General features: G+C 51.2%; 2 protein-coding genes across 3 annotated transcripts; both read left to right on the top strand.

The window, feature by feature from the left end:
- Positions 1-611: 611 nt before the first annotated feature.
- On the top strand, positions 612-6582 carry B9d2 (B9 domain containing 2). Of its 2 annotated transcripts, none has more exons than XM_059253481.1 (4): positions 612-804; positions 1203-1294; positions 3464-3589; positions 6009-6582. In XM_059253481.1, exons 2-4 carry the CDS (start codon positions 1207-1209, stop codon positions 6320-6322), a joined length of 528 nt encoding a protein of 175 aa, XP_059109464.1. In that variant the 5' UTR covers positions 612-804; positions 1203-1206; the 3' UTR covers positions 6323-6582. The 2 variants fall into 2 exon arrangements, with proteins under 2 accessions (XP_059109464.1, XP_059109463.1); XM_059253480.1 differs by having other exon boundaries at positions 612-814.
- Positions 6583-7050: 468 nt separating this feature from the next.
- On the top strand, positions 7051-24944 carry Tgfb1 (transforming growth factor beta 1). The gene is made up of 7 exons (XM_059279838.1): positions 7051-8268; positions 11589-11749; positions 13156-13273; positions 15897-15974; positions 16121-16268; positions 24297-24450; positions 24764-24944. The coding sequence occupies exons 1-7, from the start codon at positions 7914-7916 to the stop codon at positions 24920-24922; spliced, it is 1173 nt and encodes a 390-aa protein (XP_059135821.1). The 5' UTR covers positions 7051-7913; the 3' UTR covers positions 24923-24944.
- The last annotated feature ends 1385 nt before the right edge of the window (positions 24945-26329 follow it).

The raw sequence follows: 26329 nt of genomic DNA, 5'->3' as shown, positions 1-26329 counted from the left end.
ACTTAGTTCTTGATAATTCTGGGGGAACTCTGAAAACGGAAGAGAAAAATCTACTTCCCAATTTCTCTAGTGTCAGAATATGGAGATCCTTTTTTCCCTCAAGCTATAACACAGAGAGACCCACGGTGGGAGTTCCTTTAAGTGCCCCTTTAGGCGTCAGCGGGCTCCATTCTGACTTATGGACCTGAACAGGAAAAGTGTTTTATTGTTGTTTTTGCTTTTCGAGACAGGGTCTCTCTGTGTAACAGTCCTGGCTGTCCTGGAACTCTCTTTGTAGACTAGGCTGGCCTCGAACTCAGAGATCGACCAGCTATTAACAACCCCCTCTCGCTGTGTTTTTTTTTTTTTTAAGAAAGCAAACAGCGTCAGCAGATCTGCTTATCGTGTGAAGACGATATGGAGAAGAAAAAGTTGGCGCCCAAACTTCCTCAATGGCAGTCTAGACAGAGCAGCCTAGCCACACCCCCAACTCTGGGGCGCAACGCTTCGCGGGAAGACCTACGCAGTTTTCCCAAAATGTACCAAAAGACGGTGTCCATCACAACTACGCCCCGCCCCCAGAGGGCAGCTATAGCGCCAATCATCAGCACGCTGGGCGGGCACCAGGGGAGGAGCCTGCTGTTGCCCCAGCAACAGCTAGAGCACTCGAAGAGAGCGCAGCTGCGGAGGTATCCATCACAGATCTCCCTCCGCCCGGAAGGGCCCGGGTGAGGCGCGAGACTAGCCGCGACGGCGCCCGCAAAGAGGAGGAGGCCAGGCCCATGAACTACCATCCCTGCAGCAGCTTTCGTTTCTAACAGTCAAGTACGCGGAGGTAGCAATAACGCATGCGCTACGCCTAGGGGTGGGGCTAAAGCGGCCCTGCACCCGCGACGCATGCGCTTTTTGAAGCTGGGCTGATCTGTCGCAAAGAGGCGGGGCCTTGCACGTGTGGGCGGGGTCATACGTCTAGGGGCGGGGCTTTCTAAGGGTCTGAGACTTGGTGTATTTGTGCAGGCTCCCCCCACCTCTGAGTGTCCTCCCTATTTCTCTTGGGCTTTTCTGGGGAGATGGTTTGTGCCGGTGGTGAAGACGAGTTGATGGAATTAGCTTGGAATCACAGTACTGCTCTTTACTTGATGGGCTTCAGTTTTTCCAGCTGTCTGATGGAAATAATAATACACTTAGCTCACAGGGTCGTGATTGAATTTTTCCCCTCCTAGAACCATGGCTGAAGTGCACATCATTGGGCAGATCATAGGGGCCACCGGTTTCTCTGAAAACAGCCTCTTCTGCAAGTGGGGCATCCACACAGGTACCCTCCCCAGGCCTGATTCATCTCCCAACCAATACCCAGTCCCCTCCCCCAGCCTAAAGTCTCCGTGTTCTTTCCTCCATTCTCCATTCCCGGCTCAGACCATGCTGTCTGCTTTTTTGTTTTATTTTGTTTTGTTTTGTGTTTTTTCGAGACAGGCTTTCTCTGTGGAGCTTTAGTGCTGTCTTGGATCTCGCTCTGTAGACCAGGCTGGCCTCGAACTCACAGAGATCCGCCTGCCTCTGCCTCCCGAGTGCTGGGATTAAAGGCGTGTGCCGCCACCACCCGGTGCTATCTGGTTTTTGTTTGTTTGTTTGTGTTTTTGTTTTTATCCTTTTCTCTCGGGTTATCCCACCCTCTGACAACCAGCCCCTTAAGGATGTGAGTTAGAACACATGCACTCATTTCTAGTCTTTAGGCCAGTAGACAAGCTGGGTGTGATGATGTACATCTGTAATTCCAGCACCCAGGAGGCTTTACAAGTAATGGGGCCAGCCTGGGCTACACGCAAGAGACCCTGCCTTGAAGAGCACATAATAATTACGAGATTATTGTAAATGCTAGGAAGAAAAGAAACAGACTGATGGAATAGGGGCTGATTTGGGATTGGGGGGTCAGGGACCAGAGAAAAGGTCAGAATTAGGGGCATCCAGTAGCAGACCTTTCCAGGCAGAACGGCCACTGCCAAGGCCCTGAGGCAAGGGAGCAGGAATGGGACCAGTGAGGCTAGAGAGTGGTGAGGGAGGGGCGGAGTAGTGGCAGATGAGTTCAGAGAGGTGACAGGAGCCATGCCACACATGGGGTTTGTGGTGATGGTGAGGAATCTGAAAGCTGGGGTGGGGTGGATGGGATTAAGAATCCCAGAGAGCAGATGAAGTGAATGCATTTCCTAGAGGGTTTAACGTAGCACCTGGCATTTAGCACTCAGTGTGTGGACACTATGCCTATTATTCCTCACTAGAATCAAGATGTGCTCTCGGATGGTACCTAGCCTCTTCTTAGTCTTTGAACTAAGCCTCTAAATGTGGAGTGTGACTAGTAAGGAAATGATGTTGGGAATCTCATCAGTTGGGGGACATAGGCAGGAGGATCAAAAGTTCAAGGTCATTCTCAGCTACATAGCAAATTTGAGGCTAGCCTTGGCTATATGAGACGTTGTCTCAAAAAAGGAAACAAGTGATGCTTGGAATGCAGCTCATCAGTAGGGCATGTGCCTATGCACAAGGCTCTGGATCACTTCCCAAGCAGCAAACACAGAGATTAATAAATGAATGATATCTTAAAAACTAATACTCCGCCGGGCGGCGGCACACGCCTTTATTCCCAGCACTCGGGAGGCAGAGCCAGGCGGATCTCTGTGAGTTCGAGGCCAGCCTGGGCTATCAAGTGAGTTCCAGGAAAGGCACAAAGCTACACAGAGAAACCCTGTCTCGAAAAACCAAAACCAAAAAACAAAAACAAAAAACTAATACTCCATACTTGCTATGAGTCCTAAAATTATGAGATTGTATTATTTGTCACTCATTTTATAGCTAGAGAAAACTAACATGTCTAACTAAGGTTGCACAGACAAAAGGAGGTAAGACTAGGGGCTGGGAATTGTAGCTTGTTGCTAGAGAGCTCTTGCCTAGCATATTCAGTGCCTTGGATTCCATCCCCAACACTGCAGAATACACAATATGTATGTGAATAGTACCAGGATTGATTAATTTATTTATTTATTGGTTTTCTGAGACAGGGTTTCTAGGTGTAGCCCTGGCTGTCCTGGGAACTTACTCTTTAGAACAGGCTGGCCTCGAACTCACAGAGCTCTGCCCGAGTTCAAGGATTAAAAGCATGAGCCACCACTGCCATCAAACAGTTTGAGGATTTATTCTCTTTCAAGCACTCTCCATGTCCCTCCAATTTTCCTTTAGAGATTGGGACTCACACTTTAGCCCATGCTGACCTGAAACTTATCCGGCAGCCCAGGGAACCCTCAGACAAACTCCCATGCTAGATTGCAGGTGTACACTTCTGGTGCCAAGATCTGAATCCAGATATTTGGCTCTAGAGTCTACACTGTGTACCTCCCACCCCCAGAGGAAAACGATCTTGTAGCCATGGTGGGGTCCCTTCCTGAAGGCTGCTACTCATCTCCAACCCTGTATGTCCTGGTTCTCATTATAGGTGCTGCATGGAAGCTATTGTCAGGTGTGCGGGAGGGCCAGACACAGGTAGACACCCCTCAGATAGGGGATATGGCTTACTGGTCCCACCCCATTGACCTGCACTTCGCTACCAAAGGTCTCCAAGGTGGGTACAGGATGAGACTAGGAGGAGCTGGGGTCAGAACGCCATGGCTGTCCCTGCTCCCCATACTTTGTAAATCCCTTTTCAGGCACAGCCTCCTCTAGAGATGTGGATCTGAGGCCTGACCCGAGCTGTAGAGAACCCTAGGCCTGTGGAATGTGGCGGAGGTTGGAGTAGAGAAGATAGCAGGGAGTGGGGGTCAAGTGGGAGGGGGGCTGCCTTCCAGTAAAGGGCAATGGAGGAGGCTGGGAGGAGAGCTAGATGGGGAGGAAATGAGCCAGTTGCTGTTGCTCACAAAAGCAGAGGCCCTGCTCAAAGGGGAAGTGAGTGTACGAGGGAGGGGGTATCATATCAGCACAGCTTTTCTGATTAAAACAGGGCAGGTTCTGGGAAATGGCCTGGGCATTTCAGCAATATCAGTACTGTTGACTGAGTCTGTGCCTGTCCAACTTGAGCAGGACATCCCCAATCAAGACAGGACTCCAAGTCCTGTCTTCAGGTAGAAGACAGACCAGTTTCCAGATGGGGCCAGCACAGAGGCCATGGGAACTCAGAAGGCTCTGGGTGGTGGTCACATGACCTGCTAGGGCAGAGAGCAGTTACAGCCTTGCTGTAAAGGGCAAGGAGGAACTAACTAGGCCCAAGAACAGAGACAAGAGAGGGATGGAGGCAGAGAGCTGGAGCTGGGTAGAAGGCTCAGGGTGAAGAGTGAGCCAGGCATTTGATGGCTGTGGAGAAGAGGACAGGTGTATGCTGTGGGAGGGAGCAGAATGCAGGGTCCCCAGCTGCAAAGGCGCTAAGACCATCTCCTGAAGGTTGTGAGGAGCCCAGGAAGAAATGGACGGACCTGATTTTGCTTTTGAACAATCTTACTGGCTTCTGGGCAGGTGATGTGTTAGAGGGTGAGGCAGAGAAATAAACCTTCATTTCTTCAGCTCTAGCCCTAGGCTGGCTTCCCCTTGATTTCTTTCTTCTTAATCCCTCATTCTGCTCACCATCAAATCCTGTTGGCTCTAAAATCCCATTTGAAATACATCCTAACTTCTGTTTCTCACCCTCTTCCTGCCCTGTGTCCACTCTGACCAATCCCTCAGTCTTCACTGTGCTCCCAGACCTGAGCCTCACAGTGTGCACCCCACATGTAGCTAGCAGTAGCCTGAGAGGACCTAAGTCTGACCGCGTCCTTCGTCTATACAGAATCCTCTAGCAGTTCTCCTTTTACTCATGATAAAAGCTGGAGTCTTCCCTAGTATCACATGGACCTATGTAATCTGGCTGTCACCTCTGCCCTACTCCCCACAATTCCCCATCCTAGCTACACTGGCCCCACCAGGCTAGCTTGGACTTGAGGACTTTTGCATTGGCTGGGATCTCTCATCCGCTAGGTGCCTAGATGGCCCACTGCCTTTAAACATTTGTGTAGGTGTTGCCTCCTGGTAGGTTTGTCTGCTTTTCAGATAGAGCCTCTGAACATAGTCCAGGCTAGCCTAGAACCTCAGCATCCCAAGTGTGCACAAAAAAGGTCACCCTTCCAGATATGGTCTTCCTATATAGCTCTGGTTGTCCTGTAGAACTCGTTATATAAACCAGGCTAGCCTTGAACTTTTGGGAATCCTTTTGCCTCTACCTCCCAAGTGCTGGCATGACAGCCATATACCACGGTGCTCGGCCCCAAATGTCACCTTCTTAGCAAAGCTTCCTTTACGCCCCCCCTTCCCCAAACTACGTCCCCTCCTCCTCCCTCCTCGGCGTTCCTTTCCTCCATAGCAGTTATCACCATCTGACATACCCTGTAATTTACTTATTTACTATGTTGGTTGTCTAGGATGTCAGCTTCACGGGGCAGGAATTTTTGTCTGCTGTGTTCATCGCTGTGTCCCCAGCTTCTAGAGCAGGGCCCAACAGGGAGGGCTCAGGGTAGAGGGGAAGATGGGTTGGATCTCCAAGCACTTGGACTGTCAGGCTAGGAAGCTCAGCTGTGCTTTGAGGACACTAGAAACCTAATGAAGGGGTGAGGTGGGCTGCACTGGGGAAGAACAGGTGGGGGAGAACAAAGGAGGTCCAGAGGAGAGACCGTGGGAGGGGTCTAGCTGAGGTGCTGACCTGGGGGCTGGGAGAGCAGTGGGCTCCACGCAGGGAGACAGAGGAGACCACAAAGGGAAGTCAGCAGAGGCTTTTCACACTCAAGAAGTTGAGCTTTTGTACTGTGGCACAGGTGAGCCCTGGCAGGGTGTATATATAAAGATCCCTGTTTCTACTATGTGGAGTGGATGGGGGATGGGAACCCAGAGAGGAAATTAAGGCAATAATCAAAGGCCAAGGACTGGGCCAAGGTCTCTAGGCGTTCCAAGGAAATGGGAACCCAGGAGCTTGTGGCTGCCTCCCTTCATCTCTCCTTTGTCTAACTGCTCTTGTCCTGCAGGTTGGCCTCGACTCCATCTCCAGGTGTGGTCCCAGGACAGCTTTGGCCGCTGCCAGCTTGCTGGCTATGGCTTTTGCCATGTGCCTAGCAGCCCAGGCACCCACCAGCTGGATTGCCCTACATGGAGGCCCTTGGGCAGTTGGCGGGAACAGCTGGCACGGGCCTTCGTGGGTGGTGGGCCACAGCTGCTGCACGCAGACACCATCTACAGTGGAGCTGACCGCTATCGCCTGCACACGGCCGCGGGTGGCACAGTGCACCTCGGTGTTGGCCTGCTGTTGCGCCACTTTGACCGCTATGGTGTGGAGTGTTGAGGGACTTCACCGCCGCCACTAGTCACCATCAGCTACAGCCCGAGGAACTCTTGAGCACAGGATGGCACAGCTGTCAAGAACACGGACTCCGGATATTGCCAGTCTTGACCTCACCCAAGTCATGGCCCCTCTGTCCTACCTAGGACTGCAAAACCAGGAAGTCCCCCGAGGCCCATGCGCCACTGAACTACCCGGTAGTAAGTCTGTGGGTTACAGGGACTCGAGGGATGCACTTAATAAAAACTCGCGGGTTTTTCATGGGTATGGTGCCTTCTTGTAACCTCTGCAGCTCTCAGATGTCCAGTCTTCTTGCCTCATCCTCCTTGACACCTTCCTTGGTAGACGCAAAGTCTGTGCCAGCCTTTCACTCTCTCCATCCCAGGTCCTCACCTCTAACATCTCCTCTGGGACCCTATGTTCTCATGAAGTCCTCATTTTCCCATTGACCCTTCATCAACCCCCAAAGCCACGGGGCGCTTTGGTCACCGGTTTTGGTAGCGCTCGACCGCCAGGAGGCAGCACCCTGGAAGTGGGGCGGGGCCGGGGTGCCCGTCCCCTCCCCGCAGGGCTGAAGGGACCCCCCTCGGAGCCCGCCCACGCTAGATGAAGACGGTGGCCCCCCCATGCCCTCCCCCTGGGGCTGCCCCCGCCCTGCGTGCGCTTCCTGGGTGGGGCCGGGGCGGCTTCAAAACCCCCGCCGCCCCAGCCGGTCCCCGCCGCCGCCCTTCGCGCCCCAGGCCGTCCCCCTCCTCCTCCCGCCGCGGATCCTCCAGACAGTCAGGCCCCCGGCCGGGGCAGGGGGGACGCCCCTTCGGGGCACCCCCGGCTCTGAGCCGTCCGCGGAGCCGGCCTCCGCCCGAGCCGGCAAAGGAGCAGGAGAGGAGCCGTCCAAGAGGCCCCAGAATCTGAGTCGAGCCGCCGCCGCCGCCACTGCGGGGAGGAGGGGGAAGAGGGGTGGGAGGAGGGACGAGCTGGTTGAGAGAAGAGGAAAAAAAGTTTTGAGACTTTTCCGCTGCTACTGCGAGCCGGAGACGCGGGGACCGTGCTGTCCCGCAAAGAGGCAGGACCTAGGAACTCCAGACCGTCCTGCCCACCGTCGTGGACGTTTGCTTGCTACACGGCGTTCCTCAGACGCCCCCATTCCGGACCAGCCCTCAGGAGCCGCAAGCCCCGCCTCCCGCGAAGACTTCACCCCAAAGCTGGGCGCACCCCTTGCACGCCGCCCTCCCCCCCCCCCAAGCCTGCCTCCTGAGTCCCCCGCATCCCAGGACCCTCTCTCACCCGGAGGCCGATCTCTCTCAGACCTGCTGGCAGTAGCTCCCCTATTTAAAAACACCCACTTTTTGGTCCCAGAGAGCGCTCATCTCGATTTTTTCCCCTCGGTGGCATACTGAGACACCCTGTGTCAGAGCCTCACCGCGACTCCTGCTGCTTTCTCCCTCAACCTCAAATTATTCAGGACTCTCTTCTACCTTTCCTTGGGAGACCACCCCCCCCCACACCACCACAGCCCTGCAGGGGCGGGGCCTCCGCATCCCACCTTTGCCCGGGGTTTGCGCTCTCCGCATTGCCGCGGGGCGCCGCCTCCCCCATGCCGCCCTCGGGGCTGCGGCTACTGCCGCTTCTGCTCCCGCTCCCGTGGCTTCTAGTGCTGACGCCCGGGAGGCCAGCCGAGGGACTCTCCACCTGCAAAACCATCGACATGGAGCTGGTGAAGCGGAAGCGCATCGAAGCCATCCGTGGCCAGATCCTGTCCAAACTACGGCTCGCCAGTCCCCCGAGCCAGGGGGAGGTGCCGCCCGGCCCGCTGCCCGAGGCCGTGCTCGCTTTGTACAACAGCACCCGCGACCGGGTAGCAGGCGAGAGCGCGGACCCGGAGCCCGAACCCGAGGCGGACTACTACGCCAAAGAGGTCACCCGCGTGCTAATGGTGGACCGCAACAACGGTGAGCTCGGAGGGGCCGGGGAGCCGGGAGGGAGCCCGCAGGGGGCGCCGGAGTGCAGGGGTCATTGGGAGGAAATTACCGGCAGAGGAAACTGGCTGGAGGAAGGAGACCCCTGGGGGCGCGGGGAACGGTGTGTGTGTCCCAAATTGGATAGCGCTTAGTCCCTACCACAGGTGTCCGGTCTTGGGAAGGAAGAGACAGTGAGCGAAAGTGGACCTCTTCTATAGGGCGGCAAGATCGTGGCGAGAGTCCCCTTTAGAAGAGCTTTTGTCAGGTTTTGTCGTTTTTAAATTACCCTTACGGTGCTTAAAACTGCAGGGCTCGTTGGGATCCCTTTTAGAAAGGTAGAGCCCGGCTCAGGAGAATGGAAGGAACCCAGCATTTGGGAAAGGAGAGGCAGCGTGCAAAGCCGACGCTAGATCGGGTCGTGAGATAGAAGAGATTCAAGGACAGAAAAAGTAGGGGATGAGGACCCTAGAACTGCCAGATAAACTCTCAAGTGGACTCACTTCCAGAACGCGCCAGGCTCATGTTGGATAGGGAGATCTGTGGAGTCACCGTGGGGTTGCAAGTGATAAATTAATTGAAAAAGGGAAGTGAAGTTGTTGAGGGAAGGCTAATGGGAGAGGAGCGGAGGTGGTGCGGAAAACGAGCCCGGTGGTGTCACGGGTGTTTTGCTAAGGGACGTAAAAGAGCGCGCGAGCGGGCAGGCGAAGCCCAGTGGAGGAAGTGAGCGAGTCCCCAAGAAATCTACAATACTGGGTTCATTGGAAAGGAGTCATAAAAAGTGGGGAGACTGGCGTGGGAAGATGGCCCCGCGGGGCAGGCGGGCGGGTGGAGCAGGGATACCGTGCCATCCGGGCGTGAGTGGTGAGCGCCCCTCGCCTGGGCGTGGAAGGGAGTGGCTAAGCCCTAGGAATCGAGCCCTAGGGGAGCGGCTAGGGGTTGTGGGGGGGGAAGAGTCTGCAAAACCCAAATGAGAAAACCGAGTCAGTAAGGGTGAGAAAGCCCCACGTGGGTGCCACGCGCGTGGGGAGGAGCCTGCGCTTCCTAAGGGGGTAAGAGGACCCCACAGAGTTGAACACTGGCAGGCTGTACCTTCTGAGTCCCAGTTCCTCCTAGGAGAGGCTGGGGAAAACCCAGCGTCCGGCCGCCTCGCCCTCCTCCCTTCCCTTTCCTTCCCGTGCCCGGGAGGTGGGGAGGCGGCGGGGGAGGGGGGGGGATCGCTTGGAGCCTGGGGCGAGACGAGGCAGGTCCGGATCCCGCCCTCCCTAGGCTGTTAGTCTCCCGCCCTCCTCACTCCAGCAGTGGGCGGGGATACTCACGGCCCCGCCCTGTCGGCACCCACGAACCCAGGCACTTTGCGTGACCCGGGAGCTTTAGGGAGCAGTAGCCCTCCAGGTTGCACATTGCTGTACCCAGCTGTGGCTACGACCTAATGACACCCCTCCCTGGGCACTACTTAATGTGACCTTTTCGATGGAGAAAGTCCTTTCCTCTCCCCTCAGACTGTATTTCTTCTCAAATGCATTATCTCTTCCGGCATGTGCCTCCCCCATTTCCGTGTCTCCTCTCCCACATACGTACTCATCTCTTTGTCACTCCACCTCCCTCTGTGGCACCCATAATCCTTCCTGCCCTCCTAGCTCTCCCCTATCTGTTACCCCCAGATAGGTTCTTTCCCCTTCTTTTGAGGTTTGCTGAGTAACTGGACCAAGATTAGGGCCCGTAGAAAAAAAGGAGGCACGGGGAAGAGGTGTCCTCTGTCTTTCCTTCATCACTGTCTGGCACATCATCATCTCATCTCCACTGCAGGAAGCCAAATGCAGTTGCCGTAGTAGTAGTAGTTGATACAGGAATTCAGGATCTTACCCCTTCACCACCCACCCCCAACCCAAACATCCTCTAGCTTAGGAAGCCCTCCAGTGAATGGACCTCCATCATTCATTCTTACCTAGAAATACACTTCACGGCTAACTGGCCTGGAACTGGGCTAAAGGCGGAAGTAACTTATGACACCGATAATAGTAACATCACACTGGCCAGGAAGTAGCAGAGGTTAGGGATTAAGACTAGAGTCTGCCAAGCATAGTGGTCCGTGAGTGTAATCCCAGCACCCCAGGGGTAGAGGCAAAAGGATTACTTCAAGACCATCCTTGGATACATTATGAGTTTGAGATCCTGTCTCCAGAAACAAAACATAGTAAACGATCAGTCCCTGGAGCCAGTGGCTTGCATCTTCCCATGTTGTGAAGTGTCAATATCTTCATCTTCGTAAAGTGTTTTAAGTGATGTTTTTACAGTGAATTTTACAGTGAATGCACTGTATTCCCCTCACATCCTTTTAAAAAAATAAACAGAAAAAAAAAACCCAAAAATATGGTCTCAACAGATACACATAGGCTAACATACCCCTGAAGATCTTCCTGACTCAGCTTCCTAAGAGCTGGTTGTAGACTTGCACCGGCTAGCATACTTTAGAGTATTGATGTGTGTATTACATCTTTAGCTTTGTCCTGTGTCTTGACTGCTCCCGTAATCCTGGAATTGGGTGGTGTCTTAAAGAGAGGAATTTGCCCACCACAGGTTACACAGTGCTTCACTTACAACAGCCTGGGTTGGGGGTCAGAACTTAACGGTACCACTGTTTTTCCAAAGATTGATGGGAGCCTGGCCCAGCGATAGAGCACTAACCTAGGGTCCACCACAAAGGGGCTGGAGGTGTGTTTCAGCTGATGAGCTGTTGCCAGGAACCTGCTAGTTGAGCTGTGGGTGTGGTGCAGTGCAGGAGCACCCGAGGCCGTGAGGCTGAGAAGCGACAAGGAGACTTTCTTGAGCTCCCACATTGTGCCTGTGTCCCTTACTCTACAACTTTGTTTTGTTTGGTTTGAGACTTGGTCTCGTGGAGCCCAGGTGGGCGGGCCTTGGCAGCTGTATGCTTGAAGGGAACTTGACAGGTGATGCCTCATGGGATGGGTCAGACTTAGCAGAGATGAAGCACACCCAGACAAGGAGAAACCCTCCCCTGAGGTCAGCCAGCTGGAAAAATCAGTGCTGGCTGGAGAGATGGCTCAGCAGGGAAGAGCACTGGCTACTCTTCTGTCCTCCACAGGCACCAAGTATGCATGTTGTATACACACACAGCCCGAACACCAGTATACACAAAATACAATTTAAAGTTAAAAAAAAAAAAGTATCAAGTGAACTGTGGACCTGGGGCTCTCAGGATCAGGGCTCATGGGCTCAGAAGTGGGGTGCCCCTGTTCCTCCCATCCTTGTCACACACCTGATGCCTTCTCATTCTGCTCTTCCCCACCTAGCAATCTATGATAAAACCAAAGACATCCCACACAGTGTATATATGTTCTTCAATACATCAGACATTCGGGAAGCAGTGCCTGAACCCCCCTTGCTGTCCCGGGCAGAGCTGCGTCTGCAGAGATTCAAGTCAAGTGTGGAACAACACGTGGAACTCTACCAGGTGAGGGTTTGAGCCTGAGAGGTAGCACACAGGCCATCAGTGCAGAGGTGTGGCCAGGTGGCCCAGTTTTGAAGGTTACAGAGTCTACATAGCCAGTCCTAGAGGACAGAAGACAGAATGTTGAGTCCTAGGGTTTTTTTGAAACTCTTAGACTACATCTTATTAGCTGAATTTGGGGGGCTGAACTCTAAAAATGCAGAAAGAGCCAGGAGATGGATATCTGTGTTTGTATATACTTGCCTAGAATCCCTCTATGAAGGGCTGGAGGTGGGGCTCAGAGGTAGAGCCCCTGCCTAGAATCCCCCAGTGAGGGCATGGGGGTGTGGCTTAGTGGTAGAGCCCCTGCCTAGAATCCCCCAGTGAGGGGCTGGGGGTGTGGTTCAGTGGTAGAGCCCCTGCCTAGAATCCCCCAGTGAGGGCCTGGGGGTGTGGCTCTTCCTCTCCTAGTGCTGAGATTAAAGGTGTATGCCACCACTGCCTGGCCAAAAATCAATTTTTAAGCCTGAGTGTGGTGGCTCACACTTTTAATCCCAGCATTCAGGAGACAGAGGCAGGAGGATCTCTGTGAGTTGGAGGCCAGCCTGGTCTACATAGTTAGCTCCAGAACAGCTAGGGCTACATAGAGAGACCAGGCCTTAAAAAAAGAAATCCAGGGCTGGAGAGATGGCTCAGTGGTTAAGAGCACTGGCTGTTCTTCCAGAGGTCCTGAGTTCAATTCCCAGCAACCACATGGTGGCTCACAACCACCTGTAATGAGATCTGGTGCCCTCTTCTGGCCTGCAAGGACACATGCAAATAGAACACTGTATACATAATAAATAAATAAATAAATAAATCTTAAAAAAAAAAGAATCTGAAGTAAGGCTGAGTGATGGTGGCACACACCTTTAAAAAAAAAAGAAATCCATTTTTGGGAAGACTGTTCTGTAAATGCACAATAATAATTATAAATAAAGTAATAAACTGTAAGCAAATAAATGAGAAAATTACCACTCTCCCAAAGACAGGATGTCAAAAACTGCTGAACCGTCTGCTCAGTAATATGACCAACAACCATGTGCATTGTGGGCCATCCCAGATGCCATGGCTGATCATTCCACCGTGGAAGAAACTGAGGCTCAGAAAGGGAGAGATGTACCCATGGCTCTCAGGCTGGGGTACAGGCTAAGGTGCCTCATGGTGTCTTGACCCCAGCCTGGGTTGTTTTTCTCCCTTTCTGCTCTTGGGGGCTATGTGTGAGGGTGGAGTCTGCAGGGCTCCTAGTGTGACATGTTCAAAGCCAGTGTCTGTCTGGGCATTATCTGGAAGCCACCTTGTGGGGACAGGCAGCACAGGGTTGCAATCAGGGTATCTGGGGGCATGATGGCAGCTACCCACTCCTCTTTGCTTTGTTTGTTTCCATTCAGAAATACAGCAACAATTCCTGGCGTTACCTTGGTAACAGGCTGCTGACCCCCACCGATACGCCTGAGTGGTTGTCTTTTGACGTCACCGCAGTCGTACGGCAGTGGCTGAACCAAGGAGGTGAGATTGCTTGTCTGTGCCCACCTCCAGTGGGGTCAGCCCTATTGCTTGTCTTGGCATCACCGGTGATGCCAAGCATCCCCTCATGCCCTCATCACACAAACCTGATAATGTCAGGAAGTACTCCACAGTTCTCACCGATGGATCAATCGGTGATTGATTGTGATTCCCTGAACTCTGCCAGGTGATGCTAGGGATGCAGCGGTTCCCAAACAGCTCCTATCCTTGCCCTCAGTAGACCTCATGGTCCTTTGGATAATTGAAGGACGAACCGGCTTCCGGCTAGGTAGTGATGACTCAGAGTGGATAGGGCTAGAGTTGAGCACTCAGGAGGTGCCTGACTGTCTGTATTCAATCTGCATTCAAGGAGGGCTTCCTGGAGGAGGGGGCATCTGAGGTAATATCTGTGTGGTGGGTAGAAGCAACCAGGAAAAGGAGATACAAGAGTGCCCTGTATCAAGGCTCTGCAGCCAGGGAGATCCTAACATGTCTGTCTGTCAAGGAGGAAATAGTCTTTCCCTGTCTCTGTCCGAAGTACTTGGATCTGCCGTCTTCTCTCGTCCTTAGATTCATTCAGTAAATGCCACAGGTTTCGGTTGTGTGTGGTCTTGTGCTGGAGGCTGAGAAGGACACAGTCATAACCTGGGTCCTGGCCTCACAAGGCCCACGAGGTCTCTCCAGACATCAGTAAGGTCTTACCAAAGCCCTAGCAGTTAGTAATGGCCCAGAAGGGAGACCTACCTACACAGAGCAGGCAGGGCGTAGATGAGGGAAACCCAAGGTGCTGTAAAAACCCAGGGCAGCTTAGGATCTGGGAGGACTTCCTGGATGAGCATGAGTGTGGAGAGACTCATGGGATGTGTGGTTTAGCCAGAGGGATGATGGGATTGAGTAGGCTGACACCAGGAAGAATGATGAAAACTATTGGACAGAGGCCTAGAAGGATCTCTTCTCTCTCCATTGATGTTGAGTCTGAAGCATCCAGTGCAAGGCCTGGTATACAGTAGGAGCTTAAAAGTATCATGTGTCCACTCAAGAAACATCTCCCATAGCCAGGTGGTGGTGGTGCACGCCTTTAGTCCCAGTGCTCGGAAGGCAGGGACAGATAGATCTCTGAGTTCAAGGTCAGCTTGGTCTACAGAATGAGTTCCAGGACAGCCAGAGCTACACAGAGAAACCCTGATTCAGGGAAAAAAGAAAAAAAGGAAACATCTCCCTTGGGCTAGTAAGATGGCTCAGCAGGTAAAGGTGCATGCTGCCAAGCTTAACGGCCTGAGTTCCATCCCCAGGACCCATATGGTAGAAGGAGAGGACAAACTCCTACTAGTTAACCTCTGACCTCCACACACATCCTGGTGCATGTGCGCTCCCCACAACAAATAAATAAAATTGGCCAAATGAGCAATTTATTATTAAAAAAAAAAAAAAAAGTCTACCAGTGCAGGGTAGAAATCGGCTTATGTTTACACCGTGCCTTTGCCTATGGCCCCCTATGTGGCCTTGGCCAAGTCACTTCCTTTTTGTGTGCTTTCATTTCCTGGCCTATAAAATTGAGGTGTTTGAAGATGAAAGGACCTTACACAGAGTTTAGATCAGGGCCTGGCACCTGCGTTAGGTCTCAACTCACCACTGTACCAACACTGCTTCTGGCCCTTGGCACCTGGATCCCAGGGGGAGTGTTTATTTTTATGACTGAGGGATCAGGTTTTACAAGGCACAAAGAAAACGGGCCCAAGACAACATGCGTGGTGGTACACAAGCCTACCAAACCCTGCACTTGGGAGGCAGAGTCAAGAGGATCAGGAGTTCAAGGACATTCTTAGACACATAGTGAGTTTGAGAATTTGAGGCCAGCCTGAGCTACATGAGACCCTTTCTCAAAAGAAAAAGAGAGCTGGTTCAGTGGGCAAGAGCTTTCTCATTGTAAGAATGAGAACCTAAATTCTAATCCCCAGCACCCATGTGAAAACCCAGACATAGCATATACCCGTAACCCCAGCATTGTTGGGGGTTGAGTGTATGTGTGGAGACAGGCGTACACACAGCTCTGTGGCCAGCTAGCCTCGCCAAAGGAGCCACCTCAAGTTCAGAGCTGTCTCAAGACAATAAGGGGGAAAGCAATTGAGGAAGACACCCAACACCGAGCTGTAACCACACACACAAACACACCTTATATAATTATTCTGTATCTCCATATATATATCACATATATATAAAATAGGCATTTATATATGTGTATGTGTGTGTGTGTGTGTGTGTGTGTGTGTGTGATTTTTTAAAAATGAAAGAAGGCAGGGACTGGATCTCTCCCATGCATGTTCTGAGAACAGTGAAAGACGTAAATAGTCAAGCAGAAATGTCAGAGCCCCTGCCTGCGATGGAGAAAGTGAAGGGATGTCACAGTGTGAGAGGCATGTGTCTCTTTCAGAGCCTCTCCGAGGGAGGGATTGATGCTTGAGCTGAGCCCTGAAGAAGGGAGAGAAGGGGCCAGCAGCTCAAAGAATAGGAGCAAGAGTGAAGTGTGGGGCGACACAGGAAGGAGCCCCTGGGGTTGGCAGCTTCCGGCCTCCTCCTCCCTCAAGCCGGATGAGTCATAACCTCAGACTCCTTCCCTCTCCCACAGACGGAATACAGGGCTTTCGCTTCAGCGCTCACTGCTCTTGTGACAGCAAAGATAACGTACTCCACGTGGAAATCAACGGTGAGCCAGCTTCCCGGGGCCAGTCCGATGCCTGCTCTGGTCTCTGTGCCTGTGCATGCATGTTGAAATCTCATTTGCTCCTTGTTCACCCACACATTCCTCTAAGTGTGTGTATGTCTTTCACCCCAACATCCAAACCCAAACAGGGATCAGTCCCAAACGTCGAGGTGACCTGGGCACCATTCATGACATGAACCGACCCTTCCTGCTCCTCATGGCCACCCCACTGGAGAGGGCCCAGCACCTGCACAGCTCAAGGAACCGCAGAGCCCTGGATACCAACTACTGCTTCAGGTGAACTTCTCTGCCTTCCACTGAGGCTGTGCAAGCCTGGGGCTTGACTGCAGTCTGTGGACTGGTGTGCCACCACTGATGCCTACTTAGTACTCTTAGCCTGGAGGGCTTGGGGATGAGTTCCTGATTCTGTGGGCAGCTGGGAGTCCTAGAATAATGAGGTGTTTCCTTGCAGGAGGGTTGGGATCAGAGAATTCAGGAAGGTTGGCACAAGAGTTAGAAGTCTGTGTTGGAAGGTCAGCTTGTTGGATTTTAAGTTCTGGATAGCTGGATTTCTGCCATATTGGAATTCTAAATGAAAGAAGGATTTAATGTGAGCAATTGGGTGTTGACTTCAGGAAAGCAGGACTGTTGGCATCCTAGCATTTGGGTTCAGAATCAGAAAATGGTCTGCGTTAGGTTCCCGCACTCTTGGCAGACTGTGGTCTGCTGGCTGATGCAGAGTGGGGTGAATACTGGGCTCAGAATGGCGGGATCTGGTATGGGGATGTTAGCACCAAGGCTGGAGATGGAGAAAGCCAGAATGTGAGTCTCTTGGTCAGTGCACTTGATCTTATAATGTGGCCACCTGAGGAAGTTAGGAGGTGAGACTTCCTGAGATGTAGGCTTAGAGGTTGGAGTGTTGGAATACAGCATTGAAATAACAGACTCTAAGGAGCTGAGATCATCTAGAGTCAGAAAGTGGGGCTTCTGGAGTGTCCAGATTGCTGACAGAATGGCAGACTCTTTTAGTTTGTTGTTTTTAAATTATATTTGTGAGCGTGTGTGTGTGTGTGTGTGTGTGTGTGTGTGTGTGTGTGTGTGTAGGGGCATCCGTGTCACATGACAGTCAGCGGACAGTCTTTGGGAGTCAGTTCTCTCCTTCCACCATGAGGTCCCAGAAGTAGAACTCGGGTGATGAGGATTGGCAGCAAGTGCCTTTCCCCACCAAGCCATTTTGTAGCCCTGCTTTGCTCTGTTTTTGTTTCAGACAGGGCTTTGCTGTGTATTCCAGGCTGGCCTCAAACTCACTTCTTTAGCTCAGGCTGGCTTGAACTCTCTGGCCTGGGATTATAGGTGTGTACAGCTGCTCGGTTCCAGAATGGTGAACTCATACCAAGCCACTCCTGATGCGAGAAAGTTGAAATGCTAGATCTTAGAAGGTTTGAAATCCAGGGTTCGAGTGTTGAGAGATGAGAGCAGTAAGCCAACCTGCCCCTTCTCTTCTTCAGTCTGCATAGAGTGTGCTACTCCGAGTCAGCCCTTGGCCGGACTCAGTCTTCCTCCTTGGCACCGTCACCACCTTTTGCTATCAATCTTCACATAGGAACAGATCCAGGTTTTGGCAGATGAATAAGAGTACAGGTAGCTCCGCAAGCTCTGTTCCCCCACACCGGAGAGCAAACCTAGGGAAACATGAAAATCTCTCTCTGTTTTGGCTGTGCCTGATGTATGTATATGTGGGTTCTGGAAATCCAGACTCAAGTTCATGCTTGCATAGCAAACACTTGACTCCCGGAGCCATGCCCCCAGCTGTGACAACCAAGATTATGCATGGAAGAGCACGGTGCCACTTGGGAAGGTTTGTCAAATAGAGCGACCATGATCTGATGGGGACTGTAGCTGCCAACTACTGTGTTTCCCTGAAACAGGGACAGACAAACAATACCAAGCAGCACCACAGGTGGTGGGGATACAGGTACCTAGCAGAATACAGATGGTGGGAAACCTTGTCAGTTTCTTCAACAAATACAGTACAGAGAGGGAGGGGGATATATAGTCAACAGCACTGGAAGAGAGGGAAAGAGAGGTAGGAAGAGAACAGAGGGGAGAAAAAGAAAGAAAGGGAAAAGAGACATATATGGAGTATTTTGGGAACTATGAACTTTGAGCAGTATTTGATTTTTAGTAAGTTGCTACTAAATTCTTACCTAGGATTTTATTGTTGTTGTTGCTGCTTTTGTGATTCTGAGGAGGGAACCCAGCACCTTACACATGGTAGAGAAGCAGTCTCCTACACCCCAGCCCCTCACTGGGGGATTCTAGGCAGGGGCTCTACCACTGAGCCACATCCCCAGCCCCTCACTAGGGAATTCTAGCAGGGGCTAGAGTCACTGAGCATATTGATTTATACTTTTGGCTCACGTTTACATTTTTAAAATATTCTTCACTTTCTTAGAGAAAGTGAACTTTTCTACAAAAGCCAAATAAACAAATGAAAAGAATATAGGAAGTAGGTAAAATGCAATTAGCCACAAGTTGGCAACTGTTGACACAATTGTGAGGATGTGAACTAGTTAAGAATCCAAATTCAGTTGGGCAGTGATGGCGCATGACTTTAATCCCAGCACTTGGGAGGCAGAGGCAGGCGGATCTCTGTGAGTTCAAGGCCAGCCTGGTCTACAGAGTGAGTTCCAGGACAGCCAGGGCTGTTACATAGAGAAACCCTGTCTCAAAAAACAAGATGAAAAACAAAAAATCCATAATTCAGAAGTCCAATATTTAGCTGGCCATGGTGGACACAGCCATAATCCCAGCACTGGGGTAGTAGAGGCAGAGAAGCAAGTTATATATAGTGTGCTTGAGGCAACCTGGACTGCATTATTAGACCCTGCATCAAGAAAAGGGTAGGGTGCCTGGAGAGCTGGCTCAGCGGTTAAGAGCATGGACTGCTCTTGCAGAGGACCCAGATTCAGTTCCCAGCACCCACGTGGTGGCTCATAACAATCCATAGCTTCAGTTCCAGGGAATCTGATTCCTTTTTCTGGCTTCTGTGGGCACCGCACATACAGAGTACACACACATCTGTGCAGGAAAACACTCGTACACATAAAAATGTTTTTAAATAGCCAGGTTTGATGGCAAACGTCTCTAATCCCAGCACTCAGCAGGCAGAGACAGGCAGATCTCCATTTGAGTTTGAGGCCAGCCTGGTCTGCACAGCAAGTTTCAGGACACTACGCAGAGAGAGCCTGTCTCATAAAATACGAGTATAATAAAAATAAAATAAATGGTGAGCGGTACTTAACCTTTGATAAAGGCTATGTAAACATCCCCGTATCCCCAAAAGTTGTACAATCTGAAATGCTTCTTCTCGTCAGGTATTCAGTTTGTATTGTAACAGTCTCCAGACTGGCAAAGGAGGCTTGAGAAAGTCATTGTGCGACTGGGCCACACCTAGGACTACCTCCCAGGAAGCCCTGGTATGTCATGGTCACCCGGAGAGCTGTTGTTCTTCAGCCCAGCACCTATGGTTCAGCGGGAATGAGCAGGTTGAGTCCATAGGGACCTCAGTGTCAAGAGTTGGGAATTCTGTGGCTCTTGTCCTGGGGGTTGCTCATGATCACTCCCCTTGCAGCCACATTGTCCTGTTGTGTCTTCTTCCAGAATTTCTCCCTGTGATATACCTACGTATATCCTTGGATGCTTTACTTTTCGTTGTTTGAAACAAGGTATCCTGATGTAACCCTGTCTAGCTCGAATCTTCCTGAATAGACCATGGATGGCTTCAGACTTGAAGCATTCTCATTTCTGCTTGCTTATTGCTGGAATTACAGGTGTGCAAAGCCATATCTGCCCAGCTCATGTTCTTTTTTAGTGTGCCAAATTTTAATGAGTTTGTTTTGTTTTGTTTGTTTTTCCAAGACAGGGTTTCTCTGTGTAGCCTTGGCTGTCCTGGAACTCACTCTGTAGACTAGGCTGGCCTCAAACTCACAGAGATCTGTTTGCCTCTGCCTCCTGAGTGCTGGGATTAAGAGCAAATGCCACCACCTGCCTGGCCAAATTTTAATTTATTTTATTTTTATCATTTTATTTTACATGTATGGATGTTTTGTCTGCATGGATATATGTTCACTGCGTGCATTCATGGTGCCCACAGGGACCAGAAGAGGGTCTTGGTCCTCTGGAACTGGAGTTACAGATGGTTGTGAACCTCCATGTGGGAGCTGGTAATTGAACCCAGGTCCTCTGCAGTAACAGCCAGTGCGCTTAACCACTGAGCCATCTCCCACTGCCCACATTTTAGAGTTATTTTTGAGGTGTCATGAAGAGTAAACTTGTATTTTCCTTCTTTGAGTTACTTTATTCTGTTTCTGAAAATAACCACAGGCTACTGCTGAGATTTAGGAAATCCAGAAAGCTATCACATATGTCCTGCCAGCCTCTTTATTTATAATGGAATTTGAATTATACTATACCTGCATCTTTATATCATGATTCTGATTCATGCCATGAACACAGATGCTAAAGTGTTCTTTTTGGTCAGCCTGGGCTACATGAAGTCTGAGCAAACCTAGGCTACATGATGAAACTTTGTCTTAACTATCCTCCCTCATTTGGAGATCATGCAGGGTGAGGTGGTAATTGCCTGTAATCCCAGCACTTGGGAGGCTAAGGCAGGATTATCAGGAGTTCAAGTCTAGCCTGGGCTACATAACAAAACCCAGTCTGAAAAAAATGAAAGACTGACCAGAAGGCAGAGGCAGGTGGATCTCTGGAGTTTGAGGCCAGCCTGGTCTACAGAGTGAGTTCTAGGGTAGCTGGGGCTACACAAAGGTCTCTCTTTAAAAAACAGTAGTAATATGGGGGCTGGAGAGATGGCTCAGAGATTAAGAGCCACTGACTGCCCTTCCAGAGGTTCTGAGTTCCATTTCCAGCACCCACATGGTGGCTCTCAACCATCTGTAATGAAGTCTAGTGCCCTCTTCTGGCATGAAGGTTTACATGTAAGCAGAACACTGTATACATAATGAATACATAATTTTAACAGATCATACACCCAGCGGAGGGAGGGAGAGAGGGAGAGAGAGACTGAGACTGAGACTTTCCCATGGCGAGAGGGAGACAGATAATCGGTAGTAAAAATAATGCTGAAATATTCTGAGAAGGAAAATAAATCTGGCAAAGGGGCCACGTTAGAAGCCAGGCCAGGAAAAATGAATATTAGAAGCCAAGTGTGGTAGTACACATTTGTGATCCCAGCACTTGAGAGGCAGAGGCAGGAGGATTGGGAGTTCAGGGTCAGCCTTGGCTACAAAGGGACTTGGAGTCTAGCCTTAGCTACATGAAAGCCTGTCTCAAAAAAGGAAAACAAATGAACAAAAGAAATACTGGGAAGCCCGGTGGTAGTGGCACACACCTTTAATCCCAGCGCTCAGGAGGCAGAAGCAGGCAGATCTCTGAGTTTGAGGCCAGCCTGGTCTAGAATGAGTTCCAGGACAGCCAGGGCTACATAGAGAAACCCTGTCGAAAGGAAGGAAGGAAGAAGACTATTTAATTTTCCTGTTCTGATTAAGACTGTGCTACAGTGGAAATTTCAGATGTAGATAGAAGCAGCAGAGGTAATATAGCCCTCTTCCAGCATCTAACATTGTCAGGATTTTTTTTTTTTTTTTTTTTTTTTTACAGTTTTTTGGTTTTTCGAGATAGAGTTTCTCTGTGTAGCTTTGGAGCCTGTCCTGGAACTCACTCTGTAGCCCAGGCTGGCCTCGAACTCACAGAGATCAGCCTGCCTCTGCCTCCCGAGTGCTGGGATTAAAAGCATGCACCACCACTGCCTGGCATTATCAGGATTTTTGACCCACTTCAAATATGGACAGTTTGGGGCTGGAGAGATGGCTCAGCAGTTAAGCTGTTTTTCCAGAGGACCCAGGTTCAGTTCCCAGCACTCTACATGGTCACTTACAAGGACAACCATCTACAACTCCAGTTCCAAAGTACCTGGCACCTTCTTCTGGCCTCCTTGGGCACTGCACACACATGGTGCACATAAAACTTACGTAGGCACACACGTACACACAAATAAAAATGAATACATAAATCTTTAAAATATAGAAAAAGCCAGGTGTGGTGGTACATGCCTTTAATCCCAGCACTCGGGAGGCAGAGGCAGGCGCATCCCTGAGTTCGAGACCAGCCTGGTCTTTAGAGCCAGGGGACAGCCAGGGATACACAGAGTAACCCTATCTCAAAACAAACAAACAAACAACATCAAAAACCTACAGAGATTCACATTTCCTTGTAATAATTGTAGCATTAAATTCCCAGGATGGGGGCTGGAGAGATGGCTCAGAGGTTAAGAGCACTGGCTGTTCTTCCAGAGGTCCTGAGTTCAATTCCCAGCAACCACATGGTGGCTCACAACCATCTACAATGAGATATGGTGCCCTCTTCTGGCCTGCAGGCTGAACACTCACTATATACATGATAAATAAATAAAATCTTAAAAAAAAAAAAAAGTTTAAAAAAAAAAAAAAAAAAAAATCCCAGGATGGAATTTAACAGTTGTTTCGGTGGACACTTTGGGTGGTAGTGCACAAGGCCCATTAGAGAAGGCTGTGTTGATTTGTGTAATTGATACTTACTGAGCATCTGCTGCACCCAGGTGCTGTTTTCAGGCATTAAAGATCCCTGGGTGATAGATAGTTGAGCTAAGGTGGATAAACACGCTTTTATATATTTATTTATTTGTTTTGAGGCAGGGTTTCACCATGTAGCCATAGCTGGCTTGGAACTCCCAGAGATCCAACCCTTTCTGCTTCTCTGCTGGGGTTACCGCCATGTACACCGCCATGCATGGGTTTATTTTTATATGTTGTTGGTTGTTCTTTAACTCTTTTGGGGGGCCTGCCACCCAACTCCCAAAGAAATCACACACAGAGGCTTTTCTTAATTATAAATGTCTGGCCTTAGCTTGGCTTGTTTCTTGCCAGCTTTCCTTAAATTATCCTGTCTACCTTTTGCCTCTGGGCTTTTACCATAATCTTATTTGTGTAAATCTTACTCTTACTCTGTGGCTGGCTGGGTGGCTGAGTATAGCTGACCCCTAGCGTCCTCCTTTCCTCCTGGATCTGTCCTGCTCCCAGATTTCCCCTTCTGTTTATTCTCTCGGCCTGCCAGCCCCGCATATCTTTTCTCCTGCCTGTTCAAGTCTTTATTAGACCAGTGGGTGTTTTAGACAAGCAAAGTATCACAGCTTCACAGAGTTAAACAAATACAACACAGACAAAAGTAACACACCTTAAAATAATATTCCCCAACATTTATATTCTATCATTATTATTTTATGTGAGTGCGAGTGCGTGTGCGCGCGCACACACACACACACACACACACACACACACACACACACACACACCCCGTGGCACACACGAAGAGGGCAGAGGACAACTTTGTGGAACCTGTTCTTTCCTTCCATGTTTATGTGGGTTTGGGGAGCCACACCCAGCCTATCAGGGTTTCAAGGCAGGCTTCTTTATCTGCTAACCCTGAGCCAAGCTTAAATGAAATAAGTAAGGGAAGAGGTCAGGCTAACAACACGTGCAAAGGCCGAGGTAGGACCGATTGTGTTTTGGCTTTTTGAGACAGCCTCACGTAGCTCAGGCTAACCTCAAACTCACTATGTCTCCAAGGAGGACCTTGAATTTCTCATCATCCTGCTTTATCTCCCAAGTGCTGGGATTACAAGTGTGTGTCCCCCACGTCTGGCTAGGACTGTGTCTGGGGACTAGAGAGGAAGCCTTTGTGGCTGATGTGAAGGTGGGCGAGAGAGGATGCTGAGGGAAGCCAGATGCACCTGTGACTCATGGTGATGACTTAGGCATTGGCTATAAACAGGACATAGGAGTGATGTGACAAGCAAGTGGCCTCCGAAGGTAGCAGGCTGTTTGGTTTGTGCCATCCAGCATCACAGGGCCTCACAAAGTAGTGGTTCAGTAAACATTGATTGTACTAACAGGACATGTCAGCACATGTGGGGCCCTGGGATGACTCTTCTGTGTTCCATGTACGGATGTGACATGATTTCATTATGTCCTCCCCTTGAGTGCTCGTGGGGCTTTCTCCGTGCTTGCTGCGAGCCCTGCAGATACTTACTAAAGTCTCAGTGCTGCGCTCCATGGGATGCGCTTTGCCAGCAGGCCAGGATGGTCGCTGTCAGTGTTACTGTTACCACAGGAGTCTTGGGGAGGCTGAGCTGAGGGCACCCCACAGGCTGGAGGGGGCAGCATGGCCGCCCCTGCTCCTAACCTGCATTCCTCCTGCCCACAGTTCCACGGAGAAGAACTGCTGTGTGCGACAGCTGTACATTGACTTTCGGAAGGACCTGGGCTGGAAGTGGATCCACGAGCCCAAGGGCTACCATGCTAACTTCTGTCTGGGGCCCTGTCCCTACATTTGGAGCCTGGACACACAGTACAGCAAGGTGGGTCTGGCTCATGGGACAGGATGGAGCAAAGGCTGGGGCGGTGGGGAGAGAGAGAGGTGGGACCAGTGCGGAGTCAGCGGGATAGGGTGAAAGGGAAGCAGACGAGACAGATAAGGACAGATGACAGATAACAGAGACAGACAGAGCAGTGGGAAGAGAGAGATGGGAGAGACAGAGATAGAAATAGACTGGGAGAGATAGGGAGACAGAGATGGAAGCTGGGGAGAGACTCAGACAAGAGACATAGAAATGTAGAGATACTGGTGGGGAGCGCCCGTGGACCCTGGTCGTGACCCTGGCCCGCCCGCAGGTCCTTGCCCTCTACAACCAACACAACCCAGGTGCTTCGGCGTCACCGTGCTGTGTTCCACAGGCGCTAGAGCCGCTGCCCATCGTGTACTACGTGGGCCGCAAGCCCAAGGTGGAGCAGCTGTCCAACATGATCGTGCGCTCCTGCAAGTGCAGCTGAGGCCCCGCCCCGCCCCGCCCCTCCCGGCAGGCCCGGCCCCGCCCCCCGCCCCCGCCCCGCCCGCAGCGCCCGGGGCTGTATTTAAGGACACCTGCACCCCCAAGCCCACCTGGGGGAGGGTGTCCATTAAAGGTGAGAGACGACTGGTGGTCTCCGTGTTATTGGGCGCCGGATTGCGTCTCCCTCCTTGCTGAGGCTCCAGCGCCTTGTGCCATCTTGTGCCGCTGTCTCCAGTACTGCTTACCTAGCCTGCTTTGAAAACTCCAGGCTTCCAGTGGGCAACGCTTGCTGGCGCCCAGTGGAAACCCCTCTTGGATTCAGGGATCGAGCTCCTTCGGCGCTGTTCACAATGCTTTATACCTCGGAGCATCGGCTGAGACAATCCCGGAGAGCCTGGGGTCCTGCTGCTGTCTGGGATGATGATGAAGAAGAGCTAAAAATACCGGTTCAGCTGGTTGTGGTGGCCCACGTGATGACTCCCAGCACTCAGGAGGCAGAGGCAGGGGGATCTCCTGGTTTGAGGCTAGCCAGGGCTATATGGTCAGACCCTGTGTCAAGCAACCAACAACAAAATACTGGTTCAAAGTGGGGTGTGTGGTGCTGTAAATGCCAGCATTGGGAAGGCAGGAGGAAAAGGAACTCTGGGCTACATAGTGAATTGGAGATCAACCTGGGCTATCAGACCGGGTCTGAAAACAATTCAGTGGCTGGTGGTGGTGGTGGTGGTGGTGACTATGTAGCAGAGTTGAAAAGCTTGGGGTGGGGGTTGGGGAGAGGCAGAGCTACAGGGAGGAAGTGGCATTTGAGACTCGAAGGAAGTTTGGGGGGGGGGGTTCACGCTTGGAAGACCGGAAGTGACAGGTGACAACCACCTTGGGGTGTACCAACCAGTGAGGAAAGAGACCAGTGTGACTGAAGAGAGCAAGGGAAGGGAGATAGGGGCTGAGTCAGATCTGAGCCAGCACAAGGCTGGGGGTGACAACCCTCCTACATGTCAGGTGTGTGGCCGCCCTCCCTGGCTCACCACACTCTTCCCACGGCCTAACGGAGCAGGGCTTGGCAGACGTTGGCCCAAAGCCTACCCCAGCCTACCACCTGTTTCTGTAAATAAGTTCTGTTCGCCCACAGCCACACTGGCTGCTTCCTCCACATAATGTTTGTAGCCATGTTACTGCTGGTGCAGCATAATCGATGTACGCAGGCCCAGAAATAACCCCTGGCCCTTCAGAACAAGCCTGCCAAGATGGGTGTGTTGATACATGCCTGTGATTTCGGCAGGAGGCAGAGGCAGGAGGATCACTGCAAGTTTACAGCCAACCAGAGCTAAATAATACGGAGAGTCTTGACTCAACATTTCCCATTCTCTCCAAAAGCTTGCTTTTTTTGGGTGTGTGTGTGGGGGGGCAG

The sequence above is a fragment of the Peromyscus eremicus genome, chromosome 1 (genome assembly GCF_949786415.1).
Source record: "Peromyscus eremicus chromosome 1, PerEre_H2_v1, whole genome shotgun sequence".
In the NCBI taxonomy this organism is placed as follows: domain Eukaryota; kingdom Metazoa; phylum Chordata; class Mammalia; order Rodentia; family Cricetidae; genus Peromyscus; species Peromyscus eremicus.
The sequence above is the reverse complement of the archived record's forward strand: the minus strand, read 5'-3'. Positions and strand labels throughout refer to the sequence as shown.